Raw genomic sequence first — 15,913 nt, 5'->3', positions numbered from 1 at the left:
CAGTCATAACTTTAAAAGCACTGACAGGTGAAGTGAATAACATTGATTATCTTGTACAATGGCACCTGTCAAGGGGTGGGATTTATTAGGCAGCAACTGAACAGTCTGTTCTCAGAGTTGATGTGTTGGAAGCAGTAAGGATCTGAGTGACTTTGACAAGGGCCAAATTATGATGGCTAGACGACTGGGTCAGAGCATCTCCAAAACAGCAGGTCTTGTGGGGTGTTCCTGGTATGCAGTGGTTAGTACCTACCATAAGTGGTCCAAGGAAAGACAACTGATGACAGGGTCATGGGCGCCCAAGGCTCATTGATGCACATGGGGAGTGAAGGCTAGCCCGTCTGTTCCGATCTCACAGAAGAGCTACTGCAGAACAAATTGCTGAAAAAGTTCATGCTGGCTATGATAAAAAGGTGTCAGAACACACAGTGCATCAGAGCTTGCTGTGTATGGGGCTCCGTTGCCAAAGACCGGTCAGAGTGCCCATGCTGACCCCTGTCCACCACCGAAAGCACAAACAAAGTGTGACCTAAACAATAATTAGGCATGTGGTTTTAATGTTTTGGCTGATCGGTGTGTCGCTGCATGAATATTCCCAGTTAATAATATACTTTCTCTGTACCTCCCTATAGATTGATTTAGAGAGCATTATGTATGAGCTGTGCATAAGCTCCTTGGCTAAACATGCACCATGTGTTCAACCTATCACATCTAGGATTTGTGGGTGATGTTTTACCTGGAAACCTTTAGCCACATGTATGATAAGTAATGAAAGAAAGCTTTATTTTTGTTTATGAGGCAGTCAAATTATCAAAAAAAAGGTCATCAAAAAACTTAATCAAACCCCTGATCCATGATCAAACCCCTGATCCAGGGAGATTTTTATTATCATTATTCATCCTTGAACATTTTTACGGGTATCCAAGAACGGGATTCCCACCTGTGGAGAAATCTGTCCTCTGCTCCCCAGCTCCTGTAAATCCCTGGATGAGGAATGTGAAATATGTTATTACGCTGTGGATGATTTTACGGTAGAGCAGGCTGGAGCTGAATGTGGGTCATGTATTGGGGTCAGTGGAGTGGGTGCAGGAATAAGATGCCCCTCCTTCTTAACTGGGCCTGCGAGGCCTCTGTCACAGCCAAATGACTGGAACTAACACAATAGGAACAGACATGACCACGCATGAACTGAACAAAATGTAGAGCAGATTGTTTTTCCGCCCTGATGAGCTTTCGTCTGCCTTTCATGTCTGACTGGCTTTCTAAAAGAAAGTGGTCTTTATGTATTTTTCATACTGTGTGTAATGGCATCCTATGAGTGGGAGTGAGTCAGTCATGACGTGATATTCACGTCACCGTGACCTCGGGTGGCCTAAGCAAATGTTTTTTGATACAATGAGAAGTTTGTGAGTGGTGAGCATTTTGTTTTGGGAGGAATACAGTACATTTTTGTGGCCATACTGTGTTGGCTGATTCATCAGGTTCACATTTCATCTGATCAGCTTGGTTTCTAAAAGACTGCAGTCTTTTCTGGTATAGATCAGACCGCACAGTGCTTTTGTTTGCTGTGTCATGAAATAGATGGGTCACTTTTTAAAGGAAAAATCCACTCTGAACGACTTGCATAATAATCTTTGTGATCTTCGGTGGCTTTAGATTTGTTTTATCATTTGAGTCGATTTTTTTTTTTGTTTCAATCTCTTCACCCCTTCACATTTTCACTACATTACCCAATGCAATTCAGCTACCTGCAGATATTGGTAGAAGTGGGAATTCATCTCAGACTAGAGGGCAATTGTGACGAGGCGTGATGGAAAAATTATCCCGCACAAGAAAATTGATGGCAAGGCCGCAATAGCACTCTTGTGCAAAGGTGTTTTATTGACAGTGCTCCTATTTACAGTCCACCAAATGTGCACAAAAATATGTACATCTATGTGAAGGCCCGAAAAATTTTGCCATATAGGGGAAATGGGGAAAATGGAGGAAAACTATACAAAAATATATACACTACAGCACTTATAATACAGCAGTGCAGCAAGGTAAATACACCATATACTCACACTACAACTCCAAACTCCAAACTCCAACCCTCCTTTACACAAATGAACAGGCCTGGCTTTTAATCTGGAAGCTCCACCCACATGGACTTCTCCATGTTCTTCCAGAGGTAAGTATTACAAACAATGACTTTTCATAAACTACAATATCTATAATAACATAATCTTCATATATCATAACATATACATATTCATTAATATTCATTAAACAACATAATATGTATAATATTCACTTCTATATAGGAGTTAACTTGGGTTTTGGATTCCCAACTCCCCCCAAACAAACAACAGTTAAGACGGTCCAGTTACCGGTGCGGTCAGCAGTGCTAAAGCAGCAGTGGTTTAGTGTTTTGTCTGTCCAGCTCTCTCACCTCCTTATACGTACACTCCCGAGGTTCAACTTTTCATGCTAATATCTCCATTGACGCCCTCGCACTTGTTTGTCATCTTGTAGATTGCTAGCTGGCAGCTTTTACCGCATTAAAATTCCCCACAGGTATTTATTATTTACAGCAATAATAAATGTTCCAGACTCCCCATTTTCATTTTGAATGTTATCTCTGGATTTAATTGCACTGTTACGGGGGGGACATGGTGGCTTAGTGGTTAGCACGTTTGCCTCACACAGGGTTGGGGGTTCGATTCCCACCACGGCCCTGCGTGTGCGGAGTTTGCATGTTCTCTCCGTGCTGTGGGGGTTTTCCACGGATACTCCGGTTTCCTCCAGCAGTCCAAAGACATGCATTGTAGGCTGATTGGCATGTGTGTCCGTAGTGTATGAATGGATGTGTGAATGTGTGTGTGATTGTACCTTGCGATGGCTTGGCACCTCGTCCAGGATGTCCTCCGCCTTGTGCCCAATGCCCCCTGGGATAGGCTCCAGGCTCCCCATGACCCAGTAGGACAAGCGGTAAAGAAAATGGATGAATGGATGTTAATGGGAGGTTTTATTTCACCTTTATTTCACCTTTTTATGTGAAATAAAAAGGTTTATCATTGTAAACATACAGGATGATGCTGTTGATGACTCCATACACAATGTTATGATTCTCCTCCTGCAGCATTTCCATGATGGTCGCAGGGCTCAGCAGCATATCGAGAACTCCTGGAAACAGTTGGAGTCGGTGAGTTAAAACTAGTCCAACAGCTACTTAAAGTTAGATGAGAAATGTGCATCTAATTACCAGAGATAATAAATAATAATAAATAATGAAGCGTTTCGATTAAAGATTCAAGCTCCATTAGCCTTATTCATAGTGTTTCTGTGAAATATTTCTATATTTTAGAGTTGATAGTGATACACCACTGACAGTTAATGTTAGCCAGGATGTGGTTTATTTGGGTTTAAAGGTGCTATTTGTAATAGCACCTACAGTATAATAAGCATATCATTTTAAAGACCCTGTATTAAAACTTTGATTGCACCCCAGTTGTTCTAATTGGTTTCTTTTTAGATGTATGTTTTCATATTTCTGGCCTGAACGTTAGTTCCACCCCAGTCGAGGCAGAGCGGCTTAGCTTCACTGTTTTTGCCTAAAATGCAGCTTAAGAAGTAGGGATTGGGGTCAATTGGGAGAAACAGGAAGGCATGACTGTTGCAACTGCAATTTGCTTGGCAGTCAGCAGAGGGCTTTAAAATGACAAACTAGTTCTTTAATACTAAAGAACACTTTGAGAAAATGAGCAACTTCAAATATCAATCTTCGTCCTGCACTAATAAGGAACCCTATTACCGGTCACTTGCAGAGCAAACGTCGGTTTGAGAGAGACTGCAAAGAAGCCGACCGTGCCCAGCATTACTTTGACAAGATGGACGCCGACATTAACGTGACCAAAGCCGATGTGGAGAAGGTAGGTCCAGTTCCGGCTAACTCTTTTTTTTTTCTCCTGCTTGTTCTCTGCATCCCAGCCCTGGGTCTCTGCAGTGCGTTTGGGATGGATGCGTGTCAGTGATGTGCTCAGCATTTTTTAAGACCCCTTCCACTGCATCTTAAAGAGTCTTGCGCCTCCGCCCACTAACCACAGCGTCTCCTCTGGAGGTATGCCATACTTTCCTGCAGGGAAATTGGACAGTTGTTGGAGCCTAACGAGCTGTGGACAGTTTTACAGCCCATGTCATGAGTCCTTTTGATTCATACGACTGAACTGATTCACACTGGCAGTAAATACCAGGACACTCAACAGTGTAGCGTTAAATAAACTACCTGTTCGGTCCATTGCATTTTATAGTCTTTCGTGAAATGGAACAACTAATGTACCTAAAATGTATCCCATTATTGATATTAAATTATTTTGCTGTAGTGCAATTAGTTTGCAATTCTATTAACCATCTGCCAAGTTGCTGCCTTTACTTAAATCCTGGACATTACAGATATAATGTTATAGGCTTAGATTTATTACAGAAATCTCTGAATGTGCAGTCTATCTGTGATCTGTGACCGGGCCGAATCCCGTGTGTAGTTCATGCCATTCGGCTGACCCATGCGCATATTTCTGACTTTCTGCTCTACGCCACAAAGTGCTCTGACACTAATCGACTCTGTTTTTGTCTTTTTAACATGGCTCAAAGCGGTGTTCACTCAAGGTAGGTTTATAACCACGAGTCGTCTCTGTCTGTGGGGAATTGTTAATCTGTTTAGTGTACGCCCATAGACCTCAACGTCTACATAAAATGTCTGTCGCAAAATTATTTCTGTTTGTCCAAATCTCTGGCCCTGTTGCTGTATTATAGTACGTCCCTCTGGCCACTGGTGCAAGCAAACAAATGCCTATGTGGTTATTATAACCACTGTTTAGCACATTACATTTGTCTGATATACAATTTATCAAATTAAGCCAAAGAAATGGTACATAATGCGAAAGAGTTGCTCTGAGAACAGACGGCCAATTCCTGTCCATTTTCTGTGCTGTGTGCCTCGGTGTTTGTGCTCTGTTAGTGTGCATGCTGAATGAATCTGTGTGCTGAAACATGTTAAAGTGATTCGTTTCTTGACTACCGTATTGACTTTGTCTTATTGGTATGTGTGTGTGTGTGCGTGTGTGTGTGTGTGTGTGTGTGTTCCGTGTATGTTATAATGAATACAGGTACAGCATATCTTTTCCGTTGCAGTCCTTAACTGCTCCTAATTCAATTTCTTGCTCTTTTTTTCTGCTGCTATACTTTGCGCTGCTACTTTTAAAAGGTTCTCTGGAGCTTTAAAGAATTGGGTCTGTAACGGTGGATCCTTTAGACATCCTCTCTATGCCTCAGTATCCTAATTTACAAAGCAAGCTGGATGACACGAGCCTAAAGTATGTAAATGTATAATGAAGATCATGAAGAAATGATAAATAAAATTAAATTAAAAAATCACACTGCCAGTGTAACTGCTATTTAGAAATATCATCCCCTTATTTTAGCGGTTTATTTCAGAAGGAAGTTATTTTGATGATCAGTTCCTAGGGACGTCTCTGACCGCAGTTAACAACTCATTTTCGTTGCTGGTTAACTAAACAACACGTCGACTGAAAAAAAAAAAAATCCATGTCAGTGAAATTTCATCATCAAGCTAGTCCATTATGTCGACTACTTTAGTACTTTAGCAGCCCTAGTATGTATTACAGCAGCACTTTGACAAAAAATTAAATTTACACAGTTTCACCCCTTACCTCAAATGTAGTCGACCAGACAAAACATGTTTGGTGTCTGAACTTCTTTAGTTTTGCGCAGAAGCTACGCTGTCATCATAGCTAACAAGTACTGGAAGTATACAGCTTTTACCAGTTTAGCATCAGGCTATCTTCTATAACACACTCTAGTATTACTCCATAAAAAATTCAGTCCTGTATGTCTATACCACACTGAGCAGAGGAAGAGGAGACATTAGTTCACCAACACTATGTAATTCTTGACACGGAACCATTCATTCTGTGTTTATTAACATTGCTAGTTGCTAGTGTAGAAGATTACTGTGTTGAACTCTGTTTAACATTAGCACACAACTAGACAGCTAGTTCAATGTTTGTAAACTGGCTCGCATTTGAAGTTTCAATATCGAGTCTCAGATCGCATCTCCATAATCTCAGTAACTGAACCTGTCAAAATACTGGCTCCCAGGATTCTCTTCATGACATTTAGTTATGTTAGCTGGGTAACTATCTTAGCATAATGTGGCTAAAAGCTTCTGATTAGCATATATTTATCCTCTACTAGTAATTTCACATCAGATGTGAGATCACAAACTGAGTTTTCTGAACGAGTTTTTTTTCTCTCTCTGTATGTGCTGTGTTTTAAATGGAAAATTAAATTTTTTTGACTGGAGTCTGGAGTAAACTCAAATAGTCTTGCTGTAGCCATGCTTGTTAGCACGTTAGCCTCGTAGCTCCAGTGCAAAACTAACTACATTTGGAGTAAGAGGAAAATTCTGTATATGTATATATTTGTTTTTGTTTTTTTTTTTTTTTTTTTTAAATCAAACTTTCCTTTTGATTAACGTGGCCTGCTGGAACATTTTGCTTTGTAAAATAGCCTTTTGTTGCTCAAAATAGGCTGCATGAAATAATGTGATACTGTGTGATTCTTTTTTTGAGCTGGTGGTTTTGTGTCTGGCGTGTTAAAGTGTTTCCAGTTTCCGCACTTTTGGACAGATCTGTGGATGGCGCCCCGTGAGAGACGTCTCTGTATGTGCAGCTGCACTCGTCCTGTCTGGTAGATCAGCATCAGTCCACATTTTTATGCCACAATGGAAGTCAGATGTGGTATTATGTGCTGTTGGATACCGGTGTACATGTTTGTTAGGTTTTTTTTGTACTGTTTGTGGCTTTTAATTGTACTTTACAGCGTGATCCTGCAGCGGCACAAAGGATGCTGGGCTTTTAAGGGCAAACCTTCTTATAGCACTTCCCTCACAATCTCTCTCTCTCTCTCTCTCTCTCTCTCTCTCTCAGGCTAAACAGCAGGCTCAAATAAGGCATCAAATAGCTGATGACAGTAAGAACGAGTATCTGTCCTACCTGCAGAAGTTTAATAAAGACCAACACGAACACTACTACACCCTCATCCCCCACATCTTTCAGGTAAGTCTTCATAGGATATTTAATGGCTCTAAAGAGGATCTCATGTGACCGTACCTACCGGAAGCCTCTACAGTAAGTGGAGCTGTGTTGTTGTGTTACAGAGGATCCAGGAGATGGAGGAGAGACGGATTGAGAGAATAGGGGAGAGTATGAGGTGCTACGCCGAGGTGGAGCGCAAAGTGCTGCCCATCGTTAATAAGTGTCTGGACGGCATGACCAAGGCAGCTGAGTCCATCGAGCCCAAAATGGTATGTGGACAATAATTCCTATATTTAGATTCATTAAACTAATGGAATATGCAATATCAGTACTGCAAAGGCTAATAGTGAGGTAAGGTTTCTAACGATTTATACCACAGCGCTGTTGAATGCTCAATTCCGATTGGTCAGAAGGTGTTGATTCATTTTCTATAACAGCAGCTCTGACAGTCATTCCAGCTGCAAGACAAATCACGTTTATATTAATTACGCATATTCTAATACAGTATTGTTTCTATAGTAATGATTAAGACAGGGACTTGTAAAAAGTAAACATTTTTATTCATCAGGGTTTTGTTTTTTTTTAAACAAATAATGATAATAAAGTTTTCTGTGGAGACATTTTACTTTTACATTTATGGAAGGAGACTCCAGTTTTAGTGCTTTGTCAGAAAGCTTGTCTTCAGGACTGAGGACATGCCTGCCTCTCAGTAACACAAAAAACTGCATTTTTTCGTATTGTTAAGCTCAAGAGAGAAAAAAAGGAGAGAGTGGTGAGGGAACAACTTTTTATAACGCCTGTTTATAATGTAAGTGATAACAGGAACTAATTTGTGTCATTGATGTTCCACAACCTTAAAGGTAACTATTTGTGGATAAAAAGTATGATGTCCTTTAATAGTGTTGACAAAAGTAAGAGTTGTAAGGGAACTAAAACACTTTGTGACACGAAGCGATAAGAAAAAATAATGTTGCATTGCTTCACATCGGGCCACCTCGCTCCACCCTGTCACTGATGATTTTCCTATAACAGCACCCCTGTTGCCTTTTATTCCTTGCACATTTGTGCACCTCTAAAATTAACCAGTGACAGAATGAAGGTGAAGCCTAGAACCAAAGCTGGAACATCTATTTTGGCACAAATCTGTAAACCATGTAGGAATGATACAGTGTATTAAGAATATTGAGTAGCACGACGTTCTGCAGTACTGTTAAGGGTGCAAGAATTGTGTATTTCACTTTGTTCTCCAACAGGACTATGTGTACCTACTGACTATCGAGTAATCTATATTTAGCAGACATATTAATCATTTAGGTGTGCGAATGTGTGTGTGATTGTGCCCTGCGATGGATTGGCACCCCATCTAGGGTGTCCCCCGCCTTGCACCCTATGCTCCCTGGGATAGGCTCCATGTTCGCCGTGACCTAGTAAGGATAAGTGGTACAGAAAATAGATGGATGGATGAATGGATTAACAATTTATCACTGAAAAGTGCTGACTTCATTACACTAAATGCCCCTGCCCCACTTTCAAGCTAATGAGCAATGATCATGATGCCCAGCTTTTTAACAGTTGTGGCTAGCAGCCATGGAGATGATGTGTATTTGGTGTCTCTTTGTGTGTGTGTGTGTGTGTGTGTGTGTGGTCAGCTAAATCCTGAGCTAGCGCTCACATGGCTGCGGTTTGGCCGAGTGTCACAGATGGAGAGAGTAACTGACTCACTTTCTCTGCAGATCTAAAGTGGCTTATGAGCCGTGATTGGGCTTAAGCTCCTGTGTGGCTTCACGTGACTCAGGGTTGCACCTTTATTTCAGATTTAGAAGCTCAGACTAAAACACACACTAGATAGTTTCCTTCTCCGTTGACTTTTCTCTCATCATCTCCACTCTGGAGGTTTTATAGACATAAATGGATATGACATATGGATGTCACCAGTATACTGATTGTAAACGTGAATTAAGTTGAAGAATTGAGATGTCCGCCGTTCGCATATCTTATATTTGGTTTGCTTTGTTCGAGTCTGTAAATTTTTTACATTTTATGTTTCGTTATTGAACCTCTGACTTGACTAACCTTCATGGGAGGTCTCTGTATCCTGAGTGCATCACAAAATGTGCATTGCTTGATAAAATGCTAAAGTATGAGTGTCAAGGCAATATGAAACCTCTTTACAGGATTTGCGGGCCAAAAATGCATACTGGCTTTAGACCTTGAATTAATTCCAGTTAAGAAAATCAATGCTACTTAACAAAATGTAGTATGAAGTCTGCTAGACTTTCACTCTAGCACTTTATAGTCTGTTTATAATTATTGTCACTCTGCATTGTACGACTTTTCCCGTTAAATATGTAATGGTTTGTATATGCATCATACAAATGTATGTATCTAGTAATGTTTACCTGATATCAGATTATTTTCATAATCAAATGTAATTCATTTTATTCCCTGTAGGCTCTTAATTTAGGACTAATCCCTGTCTCTTTCCTGTAATGCTGTTACAAAAGCGCTAACAAAATCAAATGTAATACGTGTCCGTTTCTGTCCATCCATGTTTTTAACCTCAGGACACCAAGCAGGTGGTAGAGACGTACAAGTCAGGCTTTGAGCCCCCGGGCGATGTAGACTTCGAGGACTACAGTGTGTCCATGAAGAGAGCCGTGTCCGAGTCCAGCTTCCTGAACGCACGTGGAGAGAGTCGGCGCAGGAGCCGAAGCAAGCTGTGGCCTTTAATTAAGAGAAATAAGGTATAGAACCTGGCTGAATGTCCTAGTGTTTGGGTTGCACAGAGGTGCAGAATTGACGTAGACCCAAAGCTATGAGCTGATTGAACGCATTTGTTTTGTTAAAGGACAAAAAAAATCTGAGACTTAGCTGTTCACTCCTCTAGCAGATCAAGTAATAAAGGGTAGATCATGAAATCTGTTAGTTTAAAGCACTTACAGTAGGTCTACTAATCAGCTGTCTGGAAAATGTCTCCATCTGGTGAAAGAAAGGTGTCAACACATCATCCTCTCAAATCATAACACTACACATTAATTAATACTGACTCATTAAGCACACTTTTTTTTTTTACTCAGAATCACTTACAAATGAAGTCAAATACATTACAAGCATATTGAGTGGCTGGAAATCAAACCTCATATAGGGTTCTTTCCTGCCACCTTAAATCTAGTTTAAATTTGATCCCGAATAGGGTAAGATATAAAAAAAAATCTTACAGTTAAAATGCTATTTTAAGGATTTATAGCATTTGGCAGACACTCTTATCCAGAGCAACTGCATTTATTCTTTTTTTCCACTGCAGGCAGAAAGTTGCTTATCAGAGTCTTTGAATAACACTAACACTTTAAAAGCTCACTTATTTATTATTATTTAAAATGTATTTGTTAATGTAGTTTTATTTATCATAAATAATTGTTTCATCATAATTCGTCCAATAAAAAATATTAAAGTTATTGTTTAAATTGTAATAAGTATTTTCAACAATTCCTGATCAGGGCTTTACTTACTGCAGCATCCGCTGTCATCTGTAGGGTTTATTTTATTATTTTATTTTTAAAAAATTCTTCCACATTGTAAATATTCGTCGCTCATTTGAAACTGCGACGAATTCATTTTTAGCTGTTTAAGAAATCTCTCTCTAATATATACCTTTTTGACGTGAAAGACATTGATAATCGTTTTTGACAGCACTTGAAAAAAATAAGCACAGGACTTGTTAGTGGACTCTGACGTTTTTCGTCAACGCTCCTACTGTCAGCTTGTTGCTGGGTTCCTCTGGTGTTTCTCTCTGTCCTTATGCCTCCATCTCTGTCTCCTTCTGTGTTTCTCCACTCCTCCATCTGTGACCGTGGCTCCATCGCTCCGTCACGTGCAGCTTATGTCTTTGCTAGCGTCGCCTCGTCAGCCCCCTCCCCCTCCCCCCACGTCGCCCTCTCCAGAAGGCCTGGCCAACGGGCCGCACTCGCCCCCGCACAGCAAGGAGCCGCTCGGACAGCGCCTCAACGACTTCATGAGCTCCAAACACAAGATGCAGTGCCTGAGAAGCCTCAAGCGTGGGGTAAGGACCTGAAGGAACCGCTGCAAGTCAATCTAAAAAAAAATCTAAAAGTAAAAAAATAGATATACACTCATCTGCCACTTTAATTGGAACACCTCTGCCTCTGCTCAGTCATGCAATTATCTAGTCAGCCGATCATGTCGCAACAGCATAATGCTTAGTGCTCATTGCTCAGTGACGTTGACCGTGGAACGGGTGTTGGTGCCAGACGTATTTGAGAGATTTACTCAAATGGTGTGAAAAATAAACATCCATGGAGCATCAGGTCTGCTGGCAAAAAATGACAGATGTCGGAGGAGAATGGCCAGGTTGGTTCGAGTTTACAGGAAGTCTACCGTAGTTCAAATAACCACTCCTTATAACCGTGGTGAACAGAAAAGCATCAGAATGCACAACACATGAAACTACAGCTACAACAGCAGAAGACCACATTGGGTTCCACTTCTGTCAGCCACGAACAGAAATCTGAGGCTACAGCGGACATAGACTTTAACTACAACCGTCCAGATCTCACCCTCCATGCTTTTATGCATTGCACTGTCGCCACATGATTAGCTGATCGGCATGAATAATCGCATAAATTTGCAGGTGTACAGGTATCCTTAATAAAATGGACAGTGAGTGTATAATAATAATAAATCAATAAATAAGAAGGTATCACTGGAAATGATGGGAATCGCTGAATAAACCAAATAGAATTGAATCTACATAAAGATTTGAATGTAATCAGATGTAATCACACTAGCGAGTGCAGTAATGACACCTAGGTGTTTCTGTCGTGTGATTCAGCAACATGTAATAGAAGCGAAGCATTTCAGCTTCCAGAGACAGAAAAAAAAGCCCCACTCTTTCCAAAACGTGCTTCACGCTGGTGCGACACACATCAGTGTTGTAACTGTAACACACGCTACTCATTTCAAATCTCACCAGCTGCTTCACTACACAGCTTTTACTTGTCAGCTTAATTAGCTTGCACGGATGACATTTTCAGAAAATAAAGTGCGGTGTAAAGCTGTCATAGAAGTCTCAGAGTTACTCGAGAATAAACAAAGACGCTATCCAGAACCAAATATTAGAATGAAACACCAGCCGTAACATTAAAAGTACTGACAGGTGAAGTGACTAACATTCATTGATTATCTTGTACAATGGCACCTGTGAAGTGGTGGGATTTATTAGGCAGCAAGTGAACAGTCAGTTCTCAAAGTTGATGTGTTGGAAGCAGGAAAAATGGGCAAGCGACTATGACAAGAACCAAATTTTGATGGGTAGACGACTAGGTCAGAGCATCTCCAAAACGGCAGGTCTTGTGGAGTGGAGTGCAAGTCCGATCCACGGAGGCCCTACCTCGGAACTTAAAGGATCTACTGCTAACTTCTTGGTGCCAGATACCACAGCACAGCTTCAGAGGTCTTGTGGAGTCCATGCCTCGACGGGTCAGAGTTGTTTAATCGGCACAAGGGGGATTTACACAATATTAGGCAGGTGGCTAATTAGGCAGTTATGACTGATCGGTGTATTACAGCTCATAATGGTGGCAGCGGTGGCCGTAGGGGCAGCTGTGTCTCAGGTGGTAGAGCGCCTTGTCCACTAATCGTAGGGTTGGCGGTTCGATTCCCGACCCACATGACTTCACATGCCGAAGTGTCCTTGGGCAAGACACTGAACCCCAAATTGCTCTCAATGGCAAGTTAGCGCCTTGCATGGCAGCTCTGCTACCATTGGTGTGTGAGTGCGTGTGTGAATGGGTGAATGAGTCACAGTGTAAAGCGCTTTGGAACCGCTAAGGTTAAAAAAGCGCTATATAAGTGCAGACCATTTACCATAACCAGAGCTTGGCCAGTAACTTGCTACCTCAGACACAAACTAGCTACCATTTTTAGCATAGATGTTTCGTTTTCCAGGCAACAAAACCTTTGACTGGGCAAGCTTTTACCTGCTTGGCAGGTGAATTAAAAATGTCTCATTTATCCACCCTTGGATTTGGTTTATTTGTAAACGAGCCTACGGTGGTAGCTATAAGTATTAACTACTATCAAAGCTACAATGGTCATTATTTTGTTATTATATCCATAATGATTCAACAGGTTTAACATAAAGGTCAGTAATCTAAAATATATAAATGATATCAAAGTGCAGTTTGAATAAAACCAGAAAGTGCAGTTTATATGACGTTTTTGATATACAGGTCATTGGCATCTGTGGATGGAATGTTAAAAAATATAAAGTGTTCAAAAATTAAAAATGATGTTAAATATTTGCTAAGAGATGTCCTTATATTTGAATAGTTAGCTTATAATCATAAAATAATCTATGCTGTGGTCATGTAGGGATCTGTAAAGATTGAATTGATTTGAGGTTTTTCTCTGTTGTGTTTTGTTTGCGTTCCTTTGCACGCAGCTCTCCCTGAAGCTGGTAAGTGTAAGTGTCTACTATCACGTGTCTTACTATTCTTGAGCCTTTTATTTATCGTTCCTACTTTGTGAGAGTCATTATAAACTGAAACAATACAAAAGGTGATTTTCAGTGTCTTAGAGATGATTTAACGATTAGACTTGCTTATGCATTGTAGTAGGTCTTACAGATGTTTTTATGTTTATATAACATGACGAATTTGCACGCAAAAGGGTCGGAGGAGAGGTTTTAAAAAAGGCAGCTTTAGAAGGCAAGAGCTAGTTGATTAAGTGTGACAGTTTCATTTTATATTATTATTATATTAGGTTTTCATAGTATGTACTCAATGCTCCAAAAACATGCTCTCAAAAGCACCTTTAAAAACAATAAACGGAAATAAATGGATTTCATGATTAGCCACAATGGCAAGTGTTTTTTTTTTTAACTGAAGTTTAAAGTATATCCAGTAGGTGGCAACGCTGTATTATATCGATTTTGCTCTTCTTATACCACAGAAATTTGCCAATAATTTTTTTCATTTACTTTTTCAAGTTAGTTCCTGTTATCACTTACATTTTAGCAACTATATAAAAAATATAACTCCCTCACATTCTCTCTTAAAGGCAATAAGACCAAAAACAACAACTTGGAGAAGTTACAGCTTTACCTCTTTTATAGAGTGCTGATACTGGAGACTCCTTCTAACAATGAAAATGAAACCAAGGGTTTCGTTTGTTGGGCATCTTTTGCTCACTTAGCTTCATTATCCATGTGAAAAGTGACATATTGACATAGATACATTCAACTGTAGGTACAACTGATTTTTAAATTCTTCTTCTTCTTCTTACTATTATTAGTATTATTTTTAACATTTTCCAGAATGTTCTATCTAAAGATGACATTTGCTGATGACAGTTATTGTAGATTAGGCTGTAGATCGGATTTTGTGGCTTAAAAAAGGACAAAGCTTCCGAATAGTAAATAAGAAAGAACACCAACCTAGCAAGCAGATACTTGAGGATTCAAATTATTCAGGCCAGCACTAATTTCAACTCTCCTGAACTCTGTGTGTGTGTGTGTGTGTGTGTGTGCGTTTAGGGAACAGTCCAGGAGGATTACAGTCATTTACCCCCAGAGCAAAGGCGAAAGAAATTGCAGGCCAAGCTTAATGACATCAGCAAAGACATCCAGAAAGAGATGGATCAGAGGTATGTCCACACACACACACACACACACACACACACACACACACACACACACACAAAACTCTCACACACTTTCCACAAAGCAGATTTATTTCAACTCCAAGGCTGTCATCAGCCCCAGATTTAATTTGGAAGCATTAGTGAAAGTCCAATGTTCTTCCAGGAATTACTATAAAACTATGTCGTTCCAGCACCAATGCCACATAATGTTTCTCTTGTTACTGACCGCAGGGACGCACTGAATAAAATGAAGGAAGTGTACATCAAGAACCCTCACATGGGCGACCCCAACAGTGTGGACCCACGTTTAGAGGAGGTGCGGCAGAGTATCGAGAAATTCCAGCTCGAGGCGCACAAATATGAGGTAAGGCTCATATCATTTCATATATAGATATAGATCAATTCATATATATATATATATATATATATATATATATAGAGAGAGAGAGAGAGAGAGAGAGAGAGTCAGTACTAAAAACATTTTAGATTTCCAAACATTATTTTTACAACACAAAATGAAATGTTACAGAAAAATGTTTGTATGTCAGTAAAGAAAGCAGCATATTAAGTGTTTTTAAGACAAAAAAAAAACACAATGAAGACTACTGGATTTTGCTGCAAAAATAAAACACGAGTGCGACAGTCCAAGTCTGCAGAAGAACCATGGCTGGATCTGCAAGATGCTTAATAAAACTTGCAGCTCATAAAACTGCACTAATTGTATCTGAGACAAATGTTTTTTGTTTTTTTTTTAAAGCAAATCCTGGATCCCATTAAGTTCATAGAATTCATGCAAGTGTAATTTTCTATGTAGTCCCCCCCCCCCCCCCCCATTAGGATATGTTTTTATGCAAAGATGTTAAATTTTTTAATTGCTGGTGTTTTAGAATTGTTTGTCATTGGGTCTCGGTGAGATCCGAGTCTTCTAGGCTCGTCCGAAATGATCTCAGGTTTAGGAGCTGTTTCTAATGCTAAACCGATTTGTGAATGACTCTAATACTAAAGAAATCTTTCTTTTTTTTAATTAGCCCATTTTTTTAAACGCTTTTAGAATCTAACTAAGCCTTTTATAAGCTACTTGAACTTTCATTTTTAATACAACCCTGAGAAATTCATTTTAGGCATAAATATTGAAGGGTATACATGTGGCCCATGTGGAA

The 15,913-nt window shown here is 40.0% G+C and overlaps 1 protein-coding gene across 6 annotated transcripts in view; it reads left to right on the top strand.

Moving 5' to 3' along the window:
- fnbp1a (formin binding protein 1a) overlaps positions 1 to 15,913 on the top strand; it is a 33,462-nt gene that overhangs the window by 9,364 nt on the left and 8,185 nt on the right. For 2 of the 6 annotated variants that reach the window (XM_053680398.1, XM_017466960.3), the window contains exons 5-14: positions 3,122 to 3,184; positions 3,807 to 3,911; positions 4,630 to 4,644; positions 6,987 to 7,115; positions 7,217 to 7,363; positions 9,659 to 9,838; positions 10,972 to 11,154; positions 13,555 to 13,569; positions 14,647 to 14,756; positions 14,985 to 15,117. In XM_053680398.1, the coding sequence (XP_053536373.1) occupies positions 3,122 to 3,184; positions 3,807 to 3,911; positions 4,630 to 4,644; positions 6,987 to 7,115; positions 7,217 to 7,363; positions 9,659 to 9,838; positions 10,972 to 11,154; positions 13,555 to 13,569; positions 14,647 to 14,756; positions 14,985 to 15,117 (1,080 nt within the window). The remainder of the gene's footprint in view (positions 1 to 3,121; positions 3,185 to 3,806; positions 3,912 to 4,629; positions 4,645 to 6,986; positions 7,116 to 7,216; positions 7,364 to 9,658; positions 9,839 to 10,971; positions 11,155 to 13,554; positions 13,570 to 14,646; positions 14,757 to 14,984; positions 15,118 to 15,913) is intronic. The other 4 variants (XM_017466962.3, XM_053680399.1, XM_017466964.3 and 1 more) reach the window with 4 other exon arrangements.

The sequence above is a fragment of the Ictalurus punctatus genome, chromosome 5, assembly GCF_001660625.3.
Source record: "Ictalurus punctatus breed USDA103 chromosome 5, Coco_2.0, whole genome shotgun sequence".
Classification (NCBI taxonomy): domain Eukaryota; kingdom Metazoa; phylum Chordata; class Actinopteri; order Siluriformes; family Ictaluridae; genus Ictalurus; species Ictalurus punctatus.
This window is presented reverse-complemented; position numbering and strand designations above follow the sequence as displayed.